We start from the raw sequence: 23439 nt of genomic DNA on the forward strand, positions 1-23439 counted from the left end.
ACGGGTATTCTTCAAAATGGTTCACAATTTTGATAGAAAATCAATTATTTTAATGTTTTCCCAATGATTTCAAAACATGCGTTGTGTCAGTTATTGCAATTAAATGTCGGCCATCAGGAGTGCATTGTTCAAGTGGTTGTTATGAAGATGACACCAGCACAAGAAAGATGCTGGGATGATGCAACTGCAGCAGGGATTGTTCGTGGAAGGAAGGAATGTGTTTGGCTCGGCCCTCCCCCTTCCTCCTCCTCCTCCTCTTCCTCCTCCAGTGAGATTGTCGCCTACCATCAGCGCTCTCTGGGCACTTTTGACCTTTCTGGCTTTCCGTACAAAGAAAACATATTTACAATCCAACACTGCTGCTGAGCTTAATAGTTCGAAACGGTACTTTTGTTGTTGTTGTTGTTTGTTTGGATGTAATGTAAAAAAAAAAAAAGAAAAAAAAAAAGGCTAATAACGCGCCTCATGGACGTGTTTTGATTTCTCGCCTGCTCGCACCGTCTGGTCTGAACCGGTTCTGGAGGAGGAGCGCGCGCTGGAGTCTTCACGCACTGTTTCACGCCTTAACGCCGCGCGCCCTCTATAGACTCGGCCCCTTTTTTTTGTGTGTGTGTGACGTTTCCGCCTCCCATTGGTCCGCTTAACATTATCCCCGCCCACTTTTTCCGCACACCGTTAGGTCAGCGACACGATCCCGGCTCTCCTATTGGCTGACAGCTGCCCATCAGCGGTTTTTTTTTTTTTTTTTTTGGGGGGGGGGCAGTCCCCGGCGTGTGCACGCGGAGGAGAGGAGTTGTATACATCGCGCGACAATAAACCGGCGTGCACTTTTCAGCACCAGCACGGCGTGGATAGCGGAGCCCCCCCCCCAACCCCCCCTCACCCCCCTACCGAGCACCGACGGGTCGCGCGGGTCTCGGCGCCAGAGAAGCGTTACTTTCTCAGGGATACTTTTGTTCGGGAGCTAGCTTGTTTTTTGTTTTTTTTTGGGCGACAAAGTGCCACGAGGCGTGTTAGTTCGGCAGCGTGTATAGCTTTGCTGTTACTAAATGGCGACAAATGAAGGCAAACAAAGGGGATAGAGAAGACTATTCTTCCTGGCTAATGCGGCTCTTTACCGGCGGTTCTCTTCAGTAGTCGCGCCAGGTCTCCATTGTGTGAGCATCCCGGTGCTATTTTCCACCGCTGCCCAACCCCCGGAGCCTCCCCTCCTCCCGCGCAGCAGCTACAACTCCTTTTGGACTTGTTTTTTTTTTTAAAATATATATATATATATTATTTGGGAATCACAAGCCTTCTGAAAAAAATGTGCTCCCGTCTTTGGTTCGTGACCGACCGGCGTATCAGCCAGGAGTACCCCCAAGTTCAGATCCTCCGGGCATTGAAGGAGCGCTGCGCGGAGGAGGATGTGGAATTCCGCTCTCTCCTCATGGATCAGATCGTGCTCACCATCAGCGAGGGGCAACTGGGTAAATATAATCTCGTTATACTTGCGGTTTTAAAGAAGGAGTCGAATGTACGTTTTGGTCGGGGGTAAACCTCCGGAGTCAGGCGGTGCTCGATGCTACAAGCTAGCCGTTATTGTCTGGGGGTGGATGGGGTGGAGGACGGGGGGGGGGGTGCAGCGTGGGCTAGCCCCGGTGCGCCTGCTAGCAAGGAGGCGAAGTGTAAGCAAAATGTGTGACCGCCTAACCTACTTTCCACGCGCCTACTCACCGAATTTTTCATTTTTAGTTATCTCCTTCATTGATGTGCATCTGGGCAGCACGGTGGAAGAGGGGTTAGTGCATCTGCCTCACAATACGAAGGTCCTGAGTAGTCTTGGGTTCAATCCCGGGCTCGGGATCTTTCTGTGTGGAGTTTGCATGTTCTCCCCGTGACTGCGTGGGTTCCCTCCGTTTACTCCGGCTTCCTCCCACCTCCAAAGACATGCACCTGGGGATAGGTTGATTGGCAACACTAAATTGGCCCTAGTGTGTGAATGTTGTCTGTCTATCTGTGTTGGCCCTGCGATGAGGTGGCGACTTGTCCAGGGTGTACCCCGCCTTCCGCCCGATTGTAGCTGAGATGGGCTCCAGCGCCCCCCGCGACCCCAAAAGGGAATAAGCGGTAGAAAATGGATGGATGGATGATGTGCATCTTTGATCGATAGACAATTATACCACAATTGTTCAATTATACATTTACTCACCGATGCCTGAGAAGGAGCAGGATGAAGGAAAATCTTATATTCTCCATCTCCCTTCAACATAATCAATCAATCAATCAATGTTTTTTTATATAGCCCTAAATCACGAGTGTCTCAAAGGGCTGCACAAGCCACAACGACATCCTCGGTACAAAGCCCACATAAGGGCAAGGAAAAACTCACTCCAGTGGGACGTCGATGTGAATGACTATGAGAAACCTTGGAGAGGACCTCTAGGGGAGACCGAATGCAATGGATGTCGAGTGGGTCTGACATAATATTGTGAGAGTCCAGTCCATAGTGGATCCAACATAATAGTAAGAGTCCAGTCCATAGTGGGGCCAGCAGGACACCATCCCGAGCGGAGACGGGTCAGCAGTGCAGAGATGGTCCCAGCCGATGTACAGGCGAGCGGTCCACCCCGGGTCCCGACTCTGGACAGCCAGCACTTCATCCATGGCCACCGGACCTGTGCCCCCCCCCCTCCACAAGGAAGAGGGGAGCAGAGGAGATAAGAAAAGAAACGGCAGATCAACTGGTCTAAAAGGGGGGTCTATTTAAAGGCTAGAGTATACAAATGAGTTTTAAGATGGGACTTAAATGCTTCTACTGAGGTAGCATCTCTAACTGTTACCGGGAGGGCATTCCATAGTACTGGAGCCCGAATAGAAAACGCTCTATAGCCCGCAGACTTTTTTTGGGCTCTGGGAATCACTAATAAGCCGGAGTTCTTTGAACGCAGATTTTTTGCCGGGACATTTGGTACAATACAATCGACAAGATAGGACGGAGCTAGACCGTGTAGTATTTTATACGTAAGTAGTAAAACCTTAAAGTCACATCTTAAGTGCACAGGAAGCCAGTGCAGGTGAGCCAGTATAGGCGTAATATGATCAAACTTTCTTGTTCTTGTCAAAAGTCTAGCAGCCGCATTTTGTACCAATTGTAATCTTTTAATGCTAGACATAGGGAGACCCGAAAATAATACGTTACAGTAGTCGAGACGAGTCGTAACGAACGCATGAATAATGATCTCAGCGTCGCTAGTGGATAAAATAGAACGAATGTTAACGATATTACAGAGATGAAAGAAGGCCGTTTTACGCAGTCTTACTTAAAGGCCTACTGAAATTAATTTTTTTTAATTTAAACGGGGATAGCAGATTCATTCTATGTGTCATACTTGATCATTTCGCGATATTGCCATATTTTTGCTGAAAGGATTTAGTATAGAACAACGACGATAAAGTTCGCAACTTTTGGTCGCTGATAAAAAAAAACAACCTTGCTTGTACCGAAAGTAGCGTGACGTCACAAGTTGAAAGTCTCCTCACATTTCCCCATTGTTTACACCAGCAGCGAGAGCGATTGGGACCGAGAAAGCGACGATTACCCCATTAATTTGAGCCAGGATGAAAGATTCGTGGATGAGGAACGTGAGAGTGAAGTATTAGAGTCCAGTGCAGGACGCATCTTTTTTTGCTCTGACCGTAACTTAGGTACAAGGGCTCATTGGATTCCACACTCTCTCCTTTTTCTATTGTGGATCATGGATTTGTATTTTAAACCACCTCGGATACTATATCCTCTTGAAAATGAGAGTCGAGAACGCGAAATGGACATTCACAGTGACATTTGTCTCCACGACAATACATCAGTGAAGCACTTTAGCTACGGAGCTAACGTGATAGCATCGTGCTTAACTGCAGATAGAAACAAAAGAAATAAATCCCTGACTGGAAGGATAGACAGAAAATCAACAACACTATTAAACCATGGACCTGTAACTACACGGTTAATGCTTTCCAGCCTGGCGAAGCTTAACAATGCTGTTGCTAACGACGCCATTGAATCTAACTTACCTACGGACCTCGACAGAGCTATGATAAAAACATTAGCTCTCCACCTACGCCAACCCTCATCTGCTCATCAACACCGACGCTCACCTGCGTTCCAGCGATCGACGGAGCGACGAAGGACTTCACCCGATCATCGATGCGGTCGGCGGCTAGCGTCAGATAGCGCGTCTGCTATCCAAGTCAAAGTCGTCCTGGTTGTGTTGCTGTAGCCAGACGCTAATACACTGATCGCATCTACAGCTTTCTTCTTTGCAGTCTCCATTGTTCATTAAACAAATTGCAAAAGATTCACCAACACAGATGTCCAGAATACTATGGAATTTTGCGATGAAAACTGAGCTTTTTGTATTGGATACAATGGCGTCCCAATACTTCCGTTTCAACCATCGACGTCACGCGCATACGTCATCATACCTAGACGTTTTCAACCGGAAGTTTCGCAGGAAATTTAAAATTGCACTTTATAAGTTAACCCGGCCGTATTGGCATGTGTCGCAATGTTAAGATTTCATCATTGATATATAAACTATCAGACTGCGTGGTCGGTAGTAGTGGGTTTCAGTAGGCCTTCAATGATTTCATATAAACCATGGGTGTCAAACTCTGGCCCTCGGGCCGAATTTAGCCCGCCGTGTAATTTCACTTGTCCCGTGAGGTGATATCAAATTAACACTAGAGCTGGCCCGCCGATTATATACAGCGGCGGTGCCGCAGTACACCGCTAATTCTCATACTTGCCAAACTTCCCGGGAGACTCCCAAATTTCAGTGCCCCACCCGAGAATTGTAACGTCCCCTTTTCATCCAGTCCAACGAGTGCTGGCTCAGTTACATAACATGTGCGGCTCTGGCACCACAGAGGAGTGAATGCAACGCATACTTGATCTTCAGCGATACAGGTTACACTGAGGGTGCCAGTATGGGGAACATATTCTAAGTAACAAAGACTTAATTTAGAGTTATTTGGACACTAGGGGAACATATTCTAAGTAATAAAGACTTAATTTAGAGTTATTTGGTTAGGGTTAGGGCAGTGGTTCTTAACCTGGGTTCGATTGAACCCTAGGGGTTCGGTGAGTCGGCCTCAGGGGTTTGGCGGAGATCAAAACAAACCCGACTCATCGTGTAAATACAAACTTCTCCCTATTGGCGTATTACGGATACGGCAACAGCTGACTGATTTGCAGGTGTGTAATTTGTTGTGAGTTTATGCACTGTGTTGGTTTTGTTCTTTGAACAAGGTGATGTTCATGCACGGTTCATTTTGTGCACCAGTAAAAAAAAACATGGTAACACTTTAGTATGGGGAACCCTAACCAAATAACACTAAATTAAGTCTTTATTACTTAGAATATGTTCCCCTAGTGTCCAAATAACTCTAAATTAAGTCTTTGTTACTTAGAATATGTTCCCCATACTAAAGTGTTACCAAAAACATATAACTTTGTCTTGAATTTGAAAATTTTTATTTTTATTTTTCACTAAAGAAGCGTTCAGTGAATGCGCATATGAAACTGGTGGGGTTCGGTACTTCCAACAAGGTTAAGAACCACTGGGTTAGGATCAGGGTTAGAGGGTTAGGGTTATAATAAGGCCATGCTGAATAAGTCATTAATAAGTACTTAATAATGACTAGTTAAGAGCCAATATGTTACTAATTTGCATGTTAATAAGCAACTAATCAATGGTGAATATGTTCCCCATACTAAAGTGTTACCATGTTTTTTTTACTGGTGCATAAAATGAACCGTGCATGAACATCACCTTGTTTAAACAACAAAACCAACACAGTGCATAAACTCACAACAAACTACACACCTGCAAACCAGTCAGCTGTTGCCGTATCCGTGATACGTCGATAGGGAGAAGTTTGTATTTACACGATGAGTCGGGTGTGTTTTGACCTTCGTCGAACCCCTGAGGCCGACTCACCGAACCCCAAGGGTTCGATCGAACCCAGGTTAAGAGCCATTGGTCTATGGGAAGTCGAGGAGGGCAAATAAGGGCGGAAGTAAGATTGTTCCCCCTCCAGTCCAGCTGTCTAAAAGAACTTGTATGTATAAAAAAAACAAAAAAACATACATAAATTAATATAATGCAAAAGGTAATGTACAGTATGTATGCATGATGGTCCAGTTTTGCCTGAAAGGGAGTGGGAAGAAGATAACTAATTTATTATATATCCACTATTGTTATCCATAACAAGGATGTCGTTGTGGCTTGTGCAGCCCTTTGAGACACTCGTGATTTAGGGCTATATAAGTAAACATTGACTGATTGATTGATTGATTGATTGATTGATTGATTTAATCCCACCCCCAGTTCTCAATTCAGTGATTAATACATTGAGTTTCACTGTTACTTTGTTTAAGGATTATAATACAAATGTTGTATCATGGTGGCATTACCACAGGTAACAAGAATTATTACACTGACTGTAACAATAGTTTGCATCAACAATGTAGGAAGAATGAACAATACCAACAATGGTAATAGACAAAATACCAACAATGGTAAAAGACAACATAGCAACAATGGTAAGGAAATAATTGAGCACATGTTAACACTTTAAGACAGAGTACAACAGCAGGTCAAATTAAAGACCCTCATCTATATTTGAACCAGACCCCATGTTTGTATAATAGTTTAAATCGATTGATAGTTTGGCATTGCTTGTGCTGTAAGTCCAGTTTGTTCTATAAGGTTTACTCCGCATACGGACACACAACAACGTGTACGCGTGGTTTGAGCTCTCGGCAATGAGAAATATGCAAACACAAATGATTTTTATGTTTTTATATGGTACACAAAACCATATGAAATGCATCAAATATTTGATAAATATAAGCAGCCCATTGATTTCGCTCATACTCCTATCAAGTAAGAGATGACAAACAAGGGCATGGTTTGTCAAATAGGAAACAATTGCTCTGTTGTAATATTGCAGCAAAGAAGACCATTTCACTTTGTGTTTTTTGACTGTTATGAAAGCACATTTTCAAAACGCTGACTTGTGCTCCATCATGTGATCGTGACAGTAGGTGCCTAAGCAACACACACACATGGAATTCATCAGGCCGGTGTAAAGTGGACTAGTGTCACTGGATGAGAGATGTGTGTGTGTCTCAATTAGCACATTAAAGGGGCTGTTTGCAACCAGCTCACAGTTACATTTTTCAAACCAAAGTGTGTTGACGGGATTCGACACATATAAATGCACAGTGCAATGATACTTTTGTACATGCATCCAAAGCATCCAAAGAAAAAGTTATTTGACTTCTAAGTTCCCCCCATATTCTAATCCCTTATTGAAAACACTTCCTTCTGGTCTACATAATATGTAATTGTGGTTCTTTGTTTAGAATTTTGTATAGATTACATTTTACAGACCATCTTCAAGACGCTTTCTGAATGTCTCTTAATGTGCCGTTTTGTGGGCAGTCTTATTTACGTGCCGAAGCCCTCTTTCAAGCCAAGCCGCCTTCGACTGCGTCCCCCTTCAGCCATGTTGTGGTTTTTAGTGCTTCCATACTGAGTCTACTGACAGATGTAAAATAGAACTATATGCTACTTTTGATAGAAAAAATGGCAATAGCATGGGATGCATGTAAATGTATGAGACAGTCTACCCCACAACAATTTTTTTATTTTTTTATTTAGCCTTTATTTAACCAGGTAAAAATCCCATTGAGATCAAGGATCTCTTTTCCAAGGGAGACCTGGCCAAGAGGGCAGCAGCAAGGTTACATTAAAAACAGTAAACAACACATAAAACATCACATTTACAACATTAAAACTTGCTCACATGACACATGTGCATACAGACAAGGTAGACTGCAATCCTTTCACAGAAACTTTAAAGGGGAACATTATCACAATTTCAGAAGGGTTAAAACCATTAAAAATCAGTTCCCAGTGGTTTATTTTATTTTTCAAAGTTTTTTTCAAAATTTTACCCATCACGCAATATCCCTAAAAAAAGCTTCAAAGTGCCTGATTTTAACCATATACACCCGTCCATTTTCCTGTGACGGCACACATGGCGCATAGAACAGCAAGGTATAGCGACATTAGCTCGGATTCAAACTCGGATTTCAGCGGTTTAAGCGATTCAACAGATTACGCATGTATTGAAACGGATGGTTCTAGTGTGGAGGCAGGTAGCGAAAACGAAATTGAAGAAGAAACTGAAGCTATTGAGCCATATCGGTTTGAACCGCATGCAAGCGAAACCGACGAAAACGACACGACAGCCAGCGACACGGGAGAAAGCGAGGACGAATTCGGCGATCGCCTTCTAACCAACGATTGGTATGTGTTTGTTTGGCATTAAAGGAAACTAACAACTATGAACTAGGTTTACAGCATATGAAATACATTTGGCAACAACATGCACTTTGAGAGTGCAGACAGCCCAATTTTCATCAATTAATATATTCTGTGGACATACCCTCATCCGCTCTCTTTTCCTGAAAGCTGATCTGTCCAGTCCAGTTGGAAATGCATCTGCTTTGAGTGTCCCAGGATATCCACACATTCTTGCCATCTGTGTCGTAGCATAGCTTTCATCGGTAAAGTGTGCGGAACAAACGTCCAATTTCTTGCCACTTTCGCATCTTTGGGCCACTGGTGCAACTTGAATCCGTCCCTGTTCGTGTTGTTACACCCTCCGAAAACACACCGACGAGGCATGATGTCTCCAAGGTACGGAAAACAGTCAAAAAAACGGAAAATAACAGAGCTGATTTGACTCGGTGTTTGTAATGTGTTTGAGAAAATGGCGGATTGCTTCCCGATGTGTCATCGCTCCGAGAGCGAATAATAGAAAGGCGTTTAATTCGCCAAAATTCACCCACTTAGAGTTCGAAAATCGGTTAAAAAAATATATGGTCTTTTTTCTGCAACATCAAGGTATATATTGACGCTTACATAGGTCTGGTGATAATGTTCCCCTTTAAACTCATTCAATGTAACAAGGGTTTGAAGTTTAATATTCGATTGTAGGTTATTCCAAGCCTTTGGTGCTGAAAACCTAAATGCTTTCTTGCCCAGTTCAGTTCTTACAAGAGGATAGAGAAAAAGAAGCAACTTACTGACTACAACTTCGAACTACAACTGAATAAATATGGGGGACTTGCGCAAAACTCTTTGGGTAAACTGCTACCATATGTGGAAATATCCGCTGAAGTTTCAAATTCCAAAAGGTTTGTTTGAAACAAGTTTGATAGAAGGCAAGATTGTTTTACAAATATCTCCGCCATGCCGCCATTATTTGATTTCAAATTTTCGACAAATCAGACCGAGAGTTCTGGTTAGGGTTAAAAGAATGTTTTCTAAAGAATGTTTGAATTTCTTGTAGCACTACATAGAGGTAGACCACAAACATTAAGTCCTGAAGACAAACTCATGCAATGACATGACCTCTTTTGCAGAGCTAATTGTGTTAATTGTTTTGCTTCCGTCGGTTAATGTTATCCCCAGCCAGGTGGAGCACCGTCTAGACCTGTTTGCACACAACTGGAGCAAGAGAGTTAGCGTTACCTGTAATCCATCCAGGCGCATATAGCAAATGTCTCCTGAGCCCTGACTGCACAGATTAACCGCCAGTGGATGGATTACTCATACTTGGAGGACGCTTACTTTATCACTGGAGGTCTTCAGTTTAACAGTGGCCCTTGTCTGTGTGTAGATTTTGCAACTAGGTAATATATTACCTTTACACCTAGAGTATATAGACATGTACAGTAGATGCAGGAAAGTTCAAGGAATCCAAATAGGACATAGGATGTAGAAATTAGTGTGTACATGCTAAACTAAGCTACAAACAGGATTACTGATTGGCAGGGTTCTGTCATAGTCCAGTTGAGCACAGGATTAACTTTTACACGGACATTAATTGGTGTGGTTTGTCCACAGGAGCACCCATGAAAGTACGCGTTTACACACATTTAGCTTTTCAGTGACTAACGATCTCGCGCACAGACAAACCCAGCATTCAACAAGGCGAGAGGCATTTCACGTCTCATGATTTGTTTGGAGGGGCATTCTAAGAGCGGTTTCACAACGAAGTGATGATAAATGCATCACCCTTATGACGATCTGAAACTAATAACACCAACACAACTTAGCTGTTACATTAGATTTAATAACAATCCAATATGCTAGTATTAGTCCCCACTTTGGGGGAGTTTAAGTCCATTTTAAAAGATCGAGAAACCTGTTGTCTTTGGAAATGTACTTGCTTTTAAATATAATTATTACTTAATTGTTTTAAATTATTTTTGACCCGTTGTGGTATGACTGCTGTTGTTCTGTTGTATTGTCTTGTTGTAATTAGTATTGTAACTTTGTTTGTGCCGCCCTCTTTGTCAAGTGACTCTTGAAAAAGAGATTTTAATCTCAATGAGTCGTTACCTGGTTAAATAAAGGAAATTGAATTGACTTTTGATGAAGAGTGGAGTTTTTGTTTATCTGCAAAATGAGGCTTCTTAATCTCCACAAATATGGTTGTTTTTGTTTATGAGCAGGATTGGGGGTTGTAAATACAGTTGTGTTTTTTTTTGTTTTTTGTTTTTTTTTTTACATTAGTGTTAGCTTCTTTTTACACTTGTAATGGAGAAAGAATGAGACAAGTGAGGCCTATCTGTGACTTTTATTACATGCTCATTTTTAATATAAGTGTTTAAAGCCTGTTTTATTGTTTTCGTGTAATATAGTGGTTGAGTTACTTTTACACGTGTATGGAAGTGGTATGACTATTTTGTTAAACTAAAATTTAAAAAAGTGCCTCTTAAGTTTTGTGAAAGCGAGTTTTCTTTTGAACTATTTCCAGTGGTGATAAATTGGACATTGACTAGCATCCTGATCAATTTAATATTTAATATTTCCATTGTACTGTGTCTTGTTTGTACATCCTCATGTAGAAAATACACATTATTGATGCTGCAAAAATAGTGCAGTGCCACTTGCTTTCAACCTCCCTCCTCTGCATTCCATTTGGAAACACTCATCTGTGATAGAGAGATACATGAAGTAGCACAGAGGGGCATGACATGCCACACAACATTGAAACAAGTCTTGGAGCTCTTTGAGTCATACAGTTGAAAGATGTAACCTTTTGCTTAAGCACGGCTATCAGCATCACAGAGACGACTGTCCATCACGTGGCGCAGTGAAGCGGCAAATGTGTGATATTAAAGAATGTGGTAATTGCAACATACTAGAGGTGAGAATCTTTGGTCACCTCACAATTCGATTCCGATTCTTTGGGTGACGATTCGATTCAGAATCGATTTTCGATTCAACACAATTGTTGTTATATATTATTTGGTATTAAAATTATAATGACACCTTTTCAAAACAGGTTACAAAAGCTCCTCTTCTTTCCCTTGGGAAAATTTAATTTCCAGCAGCAGTGTACAGAATTGAGATAGAATTTAAAAAGTAAATAATGGAGGTATAAATGGAAATAAAATAGAAAATATAACAATAACAATAAAAGTAAACAAGTAAAAATAAGAATACAAATATAACTGTAAAAATAAGAATATAAAAAAACTAGGCAGTAGTGACCATGTTATGAAAATAAATAAATACATTTCAAAAATTTTGAAAAACGGTAATACTGTCGATTATATGAAAGATGTGATTGCACTGTTATTGCTGTTTATTGCACTGTTAATTGCATTGTTTTTTGTTGCAGTTTGTTTCAGTATATCTATGTCTATCTACTAAAAGAAAATAGAGCCGCTCAAACTCACTGCCAGCTTTACAATAGTTAGGATTTAGGATAGAAATGAACAAAGCAATTGAGTAAAAATAGGCCTGGGCCTATAACAAATTTTGCTCGATGATATATTGACCTACACAATTATTGCAGATAAGCAATATTATTGCCATTATTTTTTGGAGACCAAATTAACCACTGATGAAATAATAATCTATAGTAATAATGCGGGTATATAATTTCAAATGCATTAAACTTGTATTTCTGGTGTATTTTAACATTGTAATTGGAATGCAAACTTTTAAATTATCCAAGGTAAATAAAACAAACAAATAATAAGAATAAAATATACTCTGTTAGCAAATTTTTGCACTTGGAAAAAAAATCACAACCAAAATACACAAACCAAAAATTTTATAAAATGGCAAAATAAATAAATATACTGTATATATATATATATATATATGTATATATATATATATATATATATATATATTATATATTATAAATTATGACCAAAATTATCACCGTTATTATTATTATGACAATGGTATTTTTGAATATGCTCAAAGAGTACTTGTATGCACACTAAAATATTTTGTACATTCTTGGCAGAGGAAAGATCCCATATTGTTCTGGATTCATAAGAGTAATTTGTATTTGTGTGTTTAAATATGTTTATATTTTTCCATTTTAATTGTAAACATTTTAGAATTTTGTTTTGATGAATGCAAATGGTTGATCAGTTTGTTTCTCTTACGGTTTATGTGATGTCATGCGAGTTCACTTCCTGTTGAACGACATCTGTTTCAACTCAAAACTGTCATTGATCACTTTGTGCAAAGACAGCACAGCCTTTATGTTCAATGTGAATACTGGGTTTTAGTTGTTTAGACAATAATGTGTTTATACAAGTTTAGATTTGGGTATAATGTTTCTTAATTGGAAAATCAGAATCAGAAATACTTTATTAATCCCCGATGGGAAATTAAGATTTTCAGCACAGTAAGAAAAGGAGTTAATGTCGCTTGTTTTCATGTAAGCATTTAATATAGTTAGCATACTAATGCTAATCCTTCCATAAGTTTATCAAAGTGCAGTTATGCAATCACGGTTTTCCGATCATTTTAATTTAATATGGTAACAAACAGTAGAAAATGGATAGATGGGATACTAACTTTTGGGGGTTTTACAGCGGTTATCATTACTGTTTATGTGCATGTAGTACAAACGCCCGCAGCTGCTAAAAAGAGTGATAGTTTTGCCTCTTTCAGCCGTAACAACGTGTGCATATGGCGATTACCGACGCTGGAAAAGTTACCGACTAAATTTTTCTATAGTTCAGTTTATTGACTTATCGAATATCGACCCAGGCCTAAGCACAAATACAATACTTGTTTGAATATAATACTATAAAAAAGAAAATCAAACAATTATAAAAGTAACAATATTGATTATAATCCAAAAATAGATTCTTAAAAAATATATAAGAATTTGCAAGATGGAACAGGGATTAGTGCGTGTGCCTCACAATACAAAGGTCCTGGGTTCAATCCAAGCACACCTGCAAAGTGAAAACCATTTCAGGTGACTACCTCTTGAAGCTCATGGAGAGAATGCCAAAAGCGTGCAAAAAAGTAATCAGAGCAAAGGGTGGCTATTTTGAAGAAACTAGAATATAAAACATGTTTTCAGTTATTTCACTTTTTTTTTGTTAAGTACATAACTCCACATGTGTTCATTCATAGTTTTGATGCATTCAGTAACAATCTACAATGTAAATAGTCATGAAAATAAAGAAAACGCATTGAATGAGAAGGTGTGTCCAAACTATTGACCTGTACTGTGTATATATATATTTTTTAAAGATTCTCGAAAAGTATGAATCCATTTAGGATCGGGTTAAAAAAATGTGCTTTGGATGTGTATTGACCTACAACATACGCTGCAAAGTTTGTATTTTGAGCGACATGCTTCTATGTGGGCCTCAGGACCCACCAGTGAACGTTTGTTGGTATCTCATTGAAATGGAATGCATATAATGTGTGTCATGTTGCAAATGGAACAACAATGCTTTAGTCCTAACACCCCCCCATCCTCCACCCAACTTAAAAGGAAGTTTTGTTTTTTTATTGTTGAGATTAAATATAAACAAAACCAACCTGCAATAACAGAGCAAAAAACAAACATATCGGAAATGTTAATATTAATAACTAACTCAATAGGCTACGAGTCAGGCTACAACATAATGACTAATAATAACACAAAGCTTTGTCTTAAAAATAACTTTTTTAGCCTTTTTAAATACCGTATTTTTTGGACTATACGTCGCAGTTTTTTTCATAGTTTGGCCGGGCTCCAGTGCGACTTATATATGTTTTTTTCCTTTTTTATTATGCATTTTCGGCAGGTGCGACTTATACTGCGGTGCGACTTATACTCCGAAAAATACGGTACATATTTTTTAAATATAAAAATATCACAATGCCCCTCCCTCCATCCTTTGATGTTCCAGTACACAGGGTGGATGAGCTATCTTGTTTTGGTTCATGGCCGAGACCAGTGTTCTTGGTGACCACTGCTTGTCTGGTTTCTACACAGTTGCTTTGTAATTGGAGACACACAGAGTAAAAACATAGTTGTGTGTCTCAGAAACCGAGATACAACTCTCTGACACTTCCCACTGTAGCATCACTTGCATTGCTTTGTGTGTGCTAGTACAATCGGAGCAGTGTGTGAGTGTTGAATGGGTTTGGTGTGACCATGAAGCCCTTTGCTTGTGTACAGAGATTTTGAGGAGAGAGAGAGGGGGGCGGGGGGGCAGGGGTGTAGTATTTTTATGGCAACACTGTTCCCCTCCTCCGTGTGAAGACCAAAAGGCATCCTGCCTGCTGCCTTCTTGTTTCACACCTCGTTTGTGCACGCAATCGTCTTAAAATGTCAAAAGTTGAAGTGAAAAATTTAGTGGTGTGGTAGTCAATCTCCGATTTGTTCCAATTTTAAATATATTTTTTTCCAAACAAATAATATAAATTAAACTAATCCATTGCTGCATCAAAGTGTAAGATTATTATTCATATGAACATTTTTAGAATCAGAATCAGATTTATTGGCCAAGTATGCTTAACACACAAAGAATTTGACTTGGTAGACTGTGCTCTCTTTGTTCAATGCAAGTAACAAAAAATGCATTGTGAATGTGTAGTTAACAACACAATAACTGGTTCTCTGCAAGTTTTAACAAGTCAAAGTTAAGACTTTTTAAGACCATAATGAATAAAAGTTAAGACCATTTCACATCCATACTGAGTACTGACAATAAGTACCAAGACATGAAGGAAGGCAGAGGCCCACAATTAATTGTATGAATATGAATGTACTGCTCTTTCACATTGGAAAACAAAATGCTTACCCTAACTAAAACACCAGAAGCCTCTTTAAAAGAGAACTGCACTTTTTGGGGAATTTTTACCTTACGTTCACAATCATTATGAAAGACATGACAACGGATGTGTCTTTTTCAAAATGCATTGTAACCCATAAATAAAAGTCCGCTTACAGCGGAGCCAATGAGAGGTTCTCTATTCTGATTAAAGAACATCCAAAAACCGCCCAAAATACTCCCATTTACATTTTGTGACTTGAATATTAACCAAGTATTAGTGATATTGTTATTATAAGCACTAGCGCAAATAAACTATTTGAAGCTGCACAAGCTTAGGTGCCAATGTTGACATGAACTACTGCTTCCTTGTTTCTTTGCTCGTTAAAACTTTATTGTAGCTCACAAATCATGCCTCTCACCTGGAAAGTAGAAGGATAAGGAAGTATTCCGACAAGTTGGTACACTTTGACAGCCACTTTAGACGCAGAAAGACTAGAACGACACAAAAAGACGTTTGGTCCAACCCCCCACATCCCTCACCCCTCTTTTTCTTAGCAAAGATTATGAGTCATTTTTTATCTATGGAATATATGAACATCCTTGCAGTGGGCATCCTAATGACAGCAGAACTTGCACAGTAAGTGATTTTTATTATGTTTGTTGGCTCTCATAAAGTCTGCAGTGACTAGTTATCAGTGATGTTGTAAAAAAAAAAAAAAAGTGAACGTCGTCATGTGTTTAAAAATGAATGCGCCACATATGCTTAAAATGAGCAAAATGTTTGTGAACGATAGGCAAAATTCCAAAAAAGTGCAGTTCCCCTTTAACATCTAACATCACAACATCTATTTTTCTAATTATCCATTGAATTCCAATGTTTTTGGGCATCAAAAATAACGGGAACAAGGTTTTACATTCTGATTTTTCTGCTAAATTTTTAAAATGTCGATTCTTATTTTCGATGCTCAGTCTGCCGACCAGAAGAATTAGATGCTACAAAGGTGGTCAAACCGATAACTGTCCATCTCCATACACCATGTGGAGCCGCTTCTCAAATTCAGTATCCTCCTAATAAACTATATTTCTTTCAGGTATTATTATCACTGGAGGAGTGTTTGCCGAAACATCGAAACAATCGAAACATTTAAAAGTGAGATTGAAGTTTCTGCATTTATTAAAAATAAACATAACTTTAAAACAGTTTTAAGACCTTTCATTGTTGTATTTAACACTTTGTATGATATTTTGATGACATCTAAGACATTTTAAGGTGTTAAACTCAAATTATTAGTTTTAAAGGGGTCATATTACGATTTTTTTCTACATTTAAAACTTCCTAGTGGTCTACATAACATGTAATGGTGGTTCTTTAGTCCATTTAAAACTTCCTAGGGGTCTACATAACATGTAATGGTGGTTCTTTAGTCAAAATCCGGCATGGATTATGTTTAACAGACAATCTTCAAGTCGTTTTCTGGCCGTCTTTTTTTAAAGATGCAAAGTTTTGTGGCCGCTCTTTTTTTACGTGCCTCAATTTTCTTTGACTGCATCTTCGCCCCGCCAGCCATGTTGTAGATTTTAGCGCTTCTCATATGGAGTCTACTAACAGATGTAAGTTTGAACTATGTGCTGCTTTGTAATAGAAATGGCAACAGCAGAGGATGCATGTGCATGTACGAGCCAGTCTGCCCCACAACAAGAGCTGGGAAAAAAAGGAGCTTATTGTTTGGACTGGACTCTCACAATATTATGTCAGACCCACTCGACATCCATTGCATTCGGTCTCCCCTAGAGGGGGAGGGGGGGGGGGGGGGGGTTGCCCACATATGCGGTCCTCTCCAAGGTTTCTCATCGTCATTTACATCGACGTCCCACTGGGGTGAGTTTTTCCTTGCCCTTATGTGGGCTCTGTACCGAGGATGTCGTTGTGGCTTGTGCAGCCCTTTGAGACACTTGTGATTTAGGGCTATATAAATAAACATTGATTAATTGATTGATTGATTGAATACAGCGTAAGACTACAATGGCGGACTCGCGCAAATCTGTTTGTGGTTAACCTCGCCCATATATGGAGATATCTGCTAACGTCACACTTGGGGAAAAACGTCACAAATTGGGCAAATTTCAAATAGCTCGTTTGGAGGACGCACCAAGGAAGACAATATTGTTTTATAAATATCTCCGCCATTCCTCCATGGTTTGATTTCAAATTTTCAGGACTTATGCAGATCCCAACTACACACAAACAGGTACGAATGGGTTGGATAAGTTAAGATAATAGGTACCCTTTAAGATAGTTTAAGACCCAACGAATACCCGGTATATAATAAAGCATTAAAACTACCAATTGTTTTTTATTACACTTGTGCTTCTGTAATAATCCTCACACTTTGCTATTTGGCCATCAGTAGTAATTTTTTCAAAGCTAAACTAAAAACTAGAAGTTGGACATGTGGAGTTAATCCTTTCGGTGCTCACCGAGCTAACATTTTGTGCAACCTCGCAGTCATATTTCTTAGAAGGCCAGGGGTCATATTAAAGCAAGCATAGAAAGTGAGACAAATCGAGCCACTACATGATAACAGAGAAGATTAAAACTGGTACAGAAAACCAAAAAAAAAAGTGCTTCATTTTCTGAAAAGTTTCAAAACAATGCCAAATGGTAACTATTTTGTTATCCAATGACAGTAGCCACTTTTCACCCTCTCTATGTCATGCACTCATGTGTACACAAGGTTTGCCATCATTCCATCTGTTGGGTCATATCATGTGCTGTAACATCTGTCTGCATAGAGACCACAATTCCACTAAACTGTCATTGAAAAGGCTTTTTTATGTGAGCTGTTTGTTGACACTGACCCAAACAGCACCCCCGTGCGTGCCTATGTTTTTTTTTCTTCACAGTCAGACGTGTGATGTTTAACACAATAGAGTCTGCATCCAGTGTGTCGCTGTCACAGTCAACCAGCCCTCTTGTTAGGCCAGGCATCAATTTTAATCTGTGAACACATTCACTGAACTGTACTGAGGCCCCACAGTCTTGTATGATGTCATCAAAGGGTTGTTTCTGGAGGTTACGCGCTTGCAAACTAACAAAAACAAACATTGATCTGCTGTCAGGATATGTTTCATTACAAAAAAGAGGGTTTGTTGTGTCCAGCACACAGAGGATCTGGCAGCACAACAGGATAGTCAATGGAGAAGAGCAGCATGTAGATAATCATATCATCAGCCGTAGCCGTCTCCAAACAGCTTAACACTACCAGCCTTGTAACAGAGTGCCTCTTCCTCGTACTTAACTCTGCCAACTGGCAGACAGAGTTGAGCAGCGGCAATGACTGGAGAGTGTTCACAGAGTCCTTCCGCCAGAAAAAGGTCACATTCTCCAGCAGCAGGCCATGGGCTCCACAATACATCACCAGCCACTTTTAGAGGTTTGGGACTCTTACACGTGGCAAGTAGAGACACCAAACCAGATGTTTGTTACTGGCTGTGCTTCCATGGAGACTTAAAGGAGTAGGCACTCTCCACAATAGGCTCAAATCAGACTACAAACAAATGGGTTTACCCAATGTCAATGTTTTTAAATCTTCTTCTCCCCCTACAGGCCTGCAAGTAGATCAAGAAACGGTGACATCATATCCACAGGTGGTGGTGGTGCGAGTGCCCACGCCATGGGTGCAGTCAGACAGTGACATCACCGTGTTGCGGCACCTGGAAAAGATGGGATGTCGGCTCATTAACCGTCCTCAGGCTATACTTAACTGTGTCAACAAGTTCTGGACCTTTCAGGAGCTAGCTGGACATGGCGTGCCTCTGCCCGACACCTTTTCCTATGGTAAGCCTTGAAATGTATTTTTTTATCGCTCGCTACATTTACATGCAGACAAAAGGATTGCAAGACTGATTTCAATTGTATTTGTGCATTAATTCAGATATAATGTAAATGCCTGTTTAAGAATGTAGACCAGGGGTCCCCAAACTTTTTGACTCGGGGGCCGCATTGGGGTAAAACAATTTGAGCGGGGACCGGGCTGTATATATATACCGTATATTACCAAATAGTAGCCCGGGCGTTTATTTCACAAAATGGGGTCAGACCCCGGGCGGCTATTAGGACATGGGCGGTTATTTGCACAAGGCTTTTATTTATTTTTGCACCAGCCTGCACCAGGCCATTATTTGGTTACAATGGTTAGTGTCCAGTATTTTTTTTCGTACTAAAAACTTTAAATGTAAAAGCTAATGTAAACATACAAACAAAAAAACAAGACTATCAAAAGACAACAGATCAACAAGGCCTCAACATGACAGTAGTGCAACAATTGTCAAATAGAATACAAATACTAAAAATAAATAAACTTTTTAAATAAAGCAGCCTACCGGGAAAAATAAAATGATGGTACCAAGTACTCAAGTATAAAACCCACCATCAAAACAGAACAATAATACTGTCACTGTCCTTTGCCTTAATGCGGATCATTTTGCGGGACACACGGTGGTTCAGTCCACGAACGTGATGTATCCACTGACACAAATTAGCATCAAGCTCGTCGCTCACTTTCTTCCTACCTCCACCAGATAAGCGAGCCCGTTTTCCATCGATTGCCGACTGAGATTGTAGTTCTCCCTTTTTTTGTTTCCATTCTCGTACACGTTTTGGGTCAACGTTAAACTGCCTGGCCGCTGCCAAACCAGAATTCTGCTCCGCATACTTCACAACCGCTAGCTTGAACTTTAAGTCAAACTTTCTGTTCTTCCCCCTTAAAGTATTCCCGTCCATCAGTTGTGTTGTACCGGTATCCTGTTCATTCAACTCACTGCTGCTGTTGCTTGCCATGTTGAAACTTTTCCTCGTGGGTTTGTTGTTGTCGTTGAGTGTGTGTTACGCTATATGCGGTCACCCATTGCAATATGTTGATTACCCAGAATCCCCACGTAACGTCTGCTGTTACCGTAATGACCAGAATTATTGCACCTTTGCTTTTCCTATTAGCTTATAAATTGGGTTTAATGAAGTCAATATGATTTTAATCTAAATTATGCAAATAACAGCCCATGGGCGGCTATTTGGACATAGGCGTTTATTAGGAAGAGGTGTTTAATTCACAAAATGGGGTCAGACCCCGGGCGGCTATTAGGACATGGGCGGTTATTTGCACAAGGGCGTTTATTTGGTAATATACGGTATATATATATATATCAATCAATCAATCAATCAATCAATCAATGTTTATTTATATAGCCCTAAATCACAAGTGTCTCAAAGGGCTGCATATTATATATATATATATATATATATATATATATATATATATATATATATATATATATATATATATATATATATTAAATATATGTATATATATATATATATATAATATATGTATATATATATATATATATATATATATATATATATATATGTATATATATATATATATATTAGATATATATAGCGCACTTTCCGCACGCACGATGATGTCACGTTATCGATGAGAAAATGCATTTTTAGACAATATGATTTGCCTAAGCGGCTAGGAGACACCGTGAGTAGCAAGCGGTACAAAGTGGATAAGAAAAGACAGAAATTGTTTTAAAATAAAAAAAAAATAAAAAATGTATTATTTTTTTTTTTAATACTTGGGACTTCACGCGGGCCTGATTTTGGACGCTGGCGGGCCGGATTCAGCCCGCGGGCAGTAGTTTGGGTACCACTGATGTAGACTATGAGAAAACAACATAAGACAATTAAAAAGAAGCAGAAGCTGAAATAACTCAATATTATACAATAAAACATACTTGTTTATGACTGGCAAAATTAAACATCCCGGTTGGTAGAAAATGATCAGACAGCTGAATTTTAACACCAAAAAGTCATTGCATTCAAAGTCTATGCAAATGAGACTCAGAAGTATAAGAAAACAAGATATAACAACTGGACAGCACAGTTATTATCAGCTCACTGATGTTAAATACAAATTTAGATTTTATTATTGAACAAATTAACATTCATGAACACACATAATAGCACAGAAAATTGGTACTATTTAGTACCAGTATCGATTCCCGAGTACGGTAATTAGTACCGTCTCGGTTCAAATGTGAAAAGAACACATCCCAACTTGAGTGACGTGTGAGCTCAGAGCCAGTATGATCCGTATTTAAAAGGTACTTTGGGATTGCTATGATATGCTGTGATATATTAAGCATAATTATAGTCAATGCTCAGAAGTTAGACTAAAATACTGAGTGAACTGCATTTTGTAGACTTGCTTTGTTCATTTGTGTCACGCTTAAGCAGCAGCATCGCTAATCGATTCACACTCAAAACGTGGTTCTTTCAGAATCAGCAAAATTGGGCTCCTCAGTCAAAACACTCCTAGATTCCCACATGGCATTGACTTTTTTCCTGCAAAGAGATAAATAGTAATAAAACACTATAATGTGTCATTGCCTCATCGTACTGAACAAGCGCCCAGTCACTCTGATGTCATTTCCTCAGAGGCATATGTGCATTGTATCTGGGGGATTGCTAAAACGCTACGCTGTTGTCCATTTTGACAAGAGGTAGTAATAATGTCAGCTAAGGTTTGTGCGCTTCGGCACACTTCTTCTGGCCAGCGGTATATAAAAATCAATCCAGGAACTTTTGTTAAAGGTCCACAAGATGTTGGTGTATGTCTTTCTAAGGGGATTAGTATATTGAAAACATTTTTATTCTGAGATTCAGCTTTTGGAAATGCACATTCATTGTATATGTGGTATTACCACCATGCAGAGGTTTTAAATTGCATTTATTTATTCAGGAAAAACAAGCGCTGACAGCATATGGCACACACTTCACTTGTAATCCCTGTTGCAGCGAATTTGTGAGCACGCAGTCACAGTTGGTGGGGGGGTGCAAGGGGGGCTGTTTGGCCTACATTCCATTCGCCTCCCTTCACAGTAGTCCAGGCGATCCATGCAGAGTGGATACAGAGCTTATGTAACAGCCTCGCTGCCTGACCCCGTGCCCCCTCATGACTTTTCAAAATAAAATATGCTGTCCCTCGCCCCACCCTGTCCAACATGCTTGTTCGTTCCCCTCCCCTCATTCTCCCACTCTCTCACTTTGTCACTGACAACTGAAAAGATGTAAATCAGTGTGTCTGGAAAAAGCCATGTGACACAACGGATCACATCTGTTCCTGCCAGTTATAAACCGTCGGCCATGTGAAAACAGAGAGAATTGAACATCTGCAGACATTACAATGTGTAATATTATTTTTTTTTGTTGTGGATATTCTTAACACATCTATGCGTCATTGTACTGGCTTCAGAAACTGCTCATTTGTAACTGCTGTACGATAAACAGCAGGACCACATTGCTGTTTTGAGTCACTTTTGTTGCCATGGCGACAGTCAGGATTCCCTTCCTCCTCCTCCACTCTGCCAGCTCAGTCAGTAGCAATTTGTGAACAGCGCTATCAAAGTGTGGATGCTCCTTTTAACACGGTGCCTTACCGCGTGGTCTTGTGTTTGTGTTCCTCAGGGGGGCATGACAACTTCCGAAAGATGATTGACGAGGCCGAGCCACTGGGCTATCCGGTGGTGGTGAAGAATGCACGTGGCCACAGAGGTAAGATATATGATCAGTGTAACCTGCTTGAGTCACTCTAGCGGCCGGCAAATGTGTGTGTGCAACGCAGGGCACATTTAGATGAATCCAATGGAAATTCAATGTTCAAGAGTGTTCTAGACAGCACACTAGTGTGCCTCTTTATTGCTGCTGGGTTAACCATTATTGGTCATGGTTAACACATTTGTTCTTAATTCACTTGAAGGTTATAAGTGGGGGGGAAAGTTCAAGACTTGTTGCATAGTTTTTGCGTTTGTTCAGAACAGTCGCAGTGTCCGCTGACCCATTTGCCCTTTCTCATTCATAGTTATCGACACTTGACTGGCTCTGCCATTGTCTGAAGGAACAACAATGGGCACTGCCTGGACCAGGCTGCCATCGCTGCGTATTCTTGGGGAAAACAGCCGTTAGTCTGACCCCAACTTTTTCCTTTCAATGGCATTTCCTCCTTTCTCAGTAGCCCTGCCTTAACTTCCATAACAATTTAAAGGCTGAGCAATAAGTACAAAGTTCAATTTGAAATTACTTCAAATGTTTAAAGGGGAACATTATCACAATTTCAGAAGGGTTAAAACCATTAAAAATCAGTTCCCAGTGGCTTATTTTATTTTTCGAAGTTTTTTTTCAAAATTTTACCCATTACGCAATATCCCTAAAAAAA

At 39.9% G+C, this 23439-nt stretch overlaps 1 protein-coding gene across 1 annotated transcript in view; it reads left to right on the forward strand.

Moving 5' to 3' along the window:
- The first annotated feature begins 222 nt into the window (after positions 1-222).
- rimkla (ribosomal modification protein rimK-like family member A) overlaps positions 223-23439 on the forward strand; it is a 41535-nt gene continuing 18318 nt past the window's right edge. Inside the window, exons 1-3 of the mRNA XM_061976066.1 lie at positions 223-1469; positions 18765-18995; positions 22692-22778. Of these exons, the coding sequence (XP_061832050.1) occupies positions 1307-1469; positions 18765-18995; positions 22692-22778 (481 nt within the window). The 5' untranslated portion in view covers positions 223-1306. The remainder of the gene's footprint in view (positions 1470-18764; positions 18996-22691; positions 22779-23439) is intronic.

The sequence above is a fragment of the Nerophis lumbriciformis genome, linkage group LG01 (genome assembly GCF_033978685.3).
Source record: "Nerophis lumbriciformis linkage group LG01, RoL_Nlum_v2.1, whole genome shotgun sequence".
NCBI lineage: Eukaryota > Metazoa > Chordata > Actinopteri > Syngnathiformes > Syngnathidae > Nerophis > Nerophis lumbriciformis.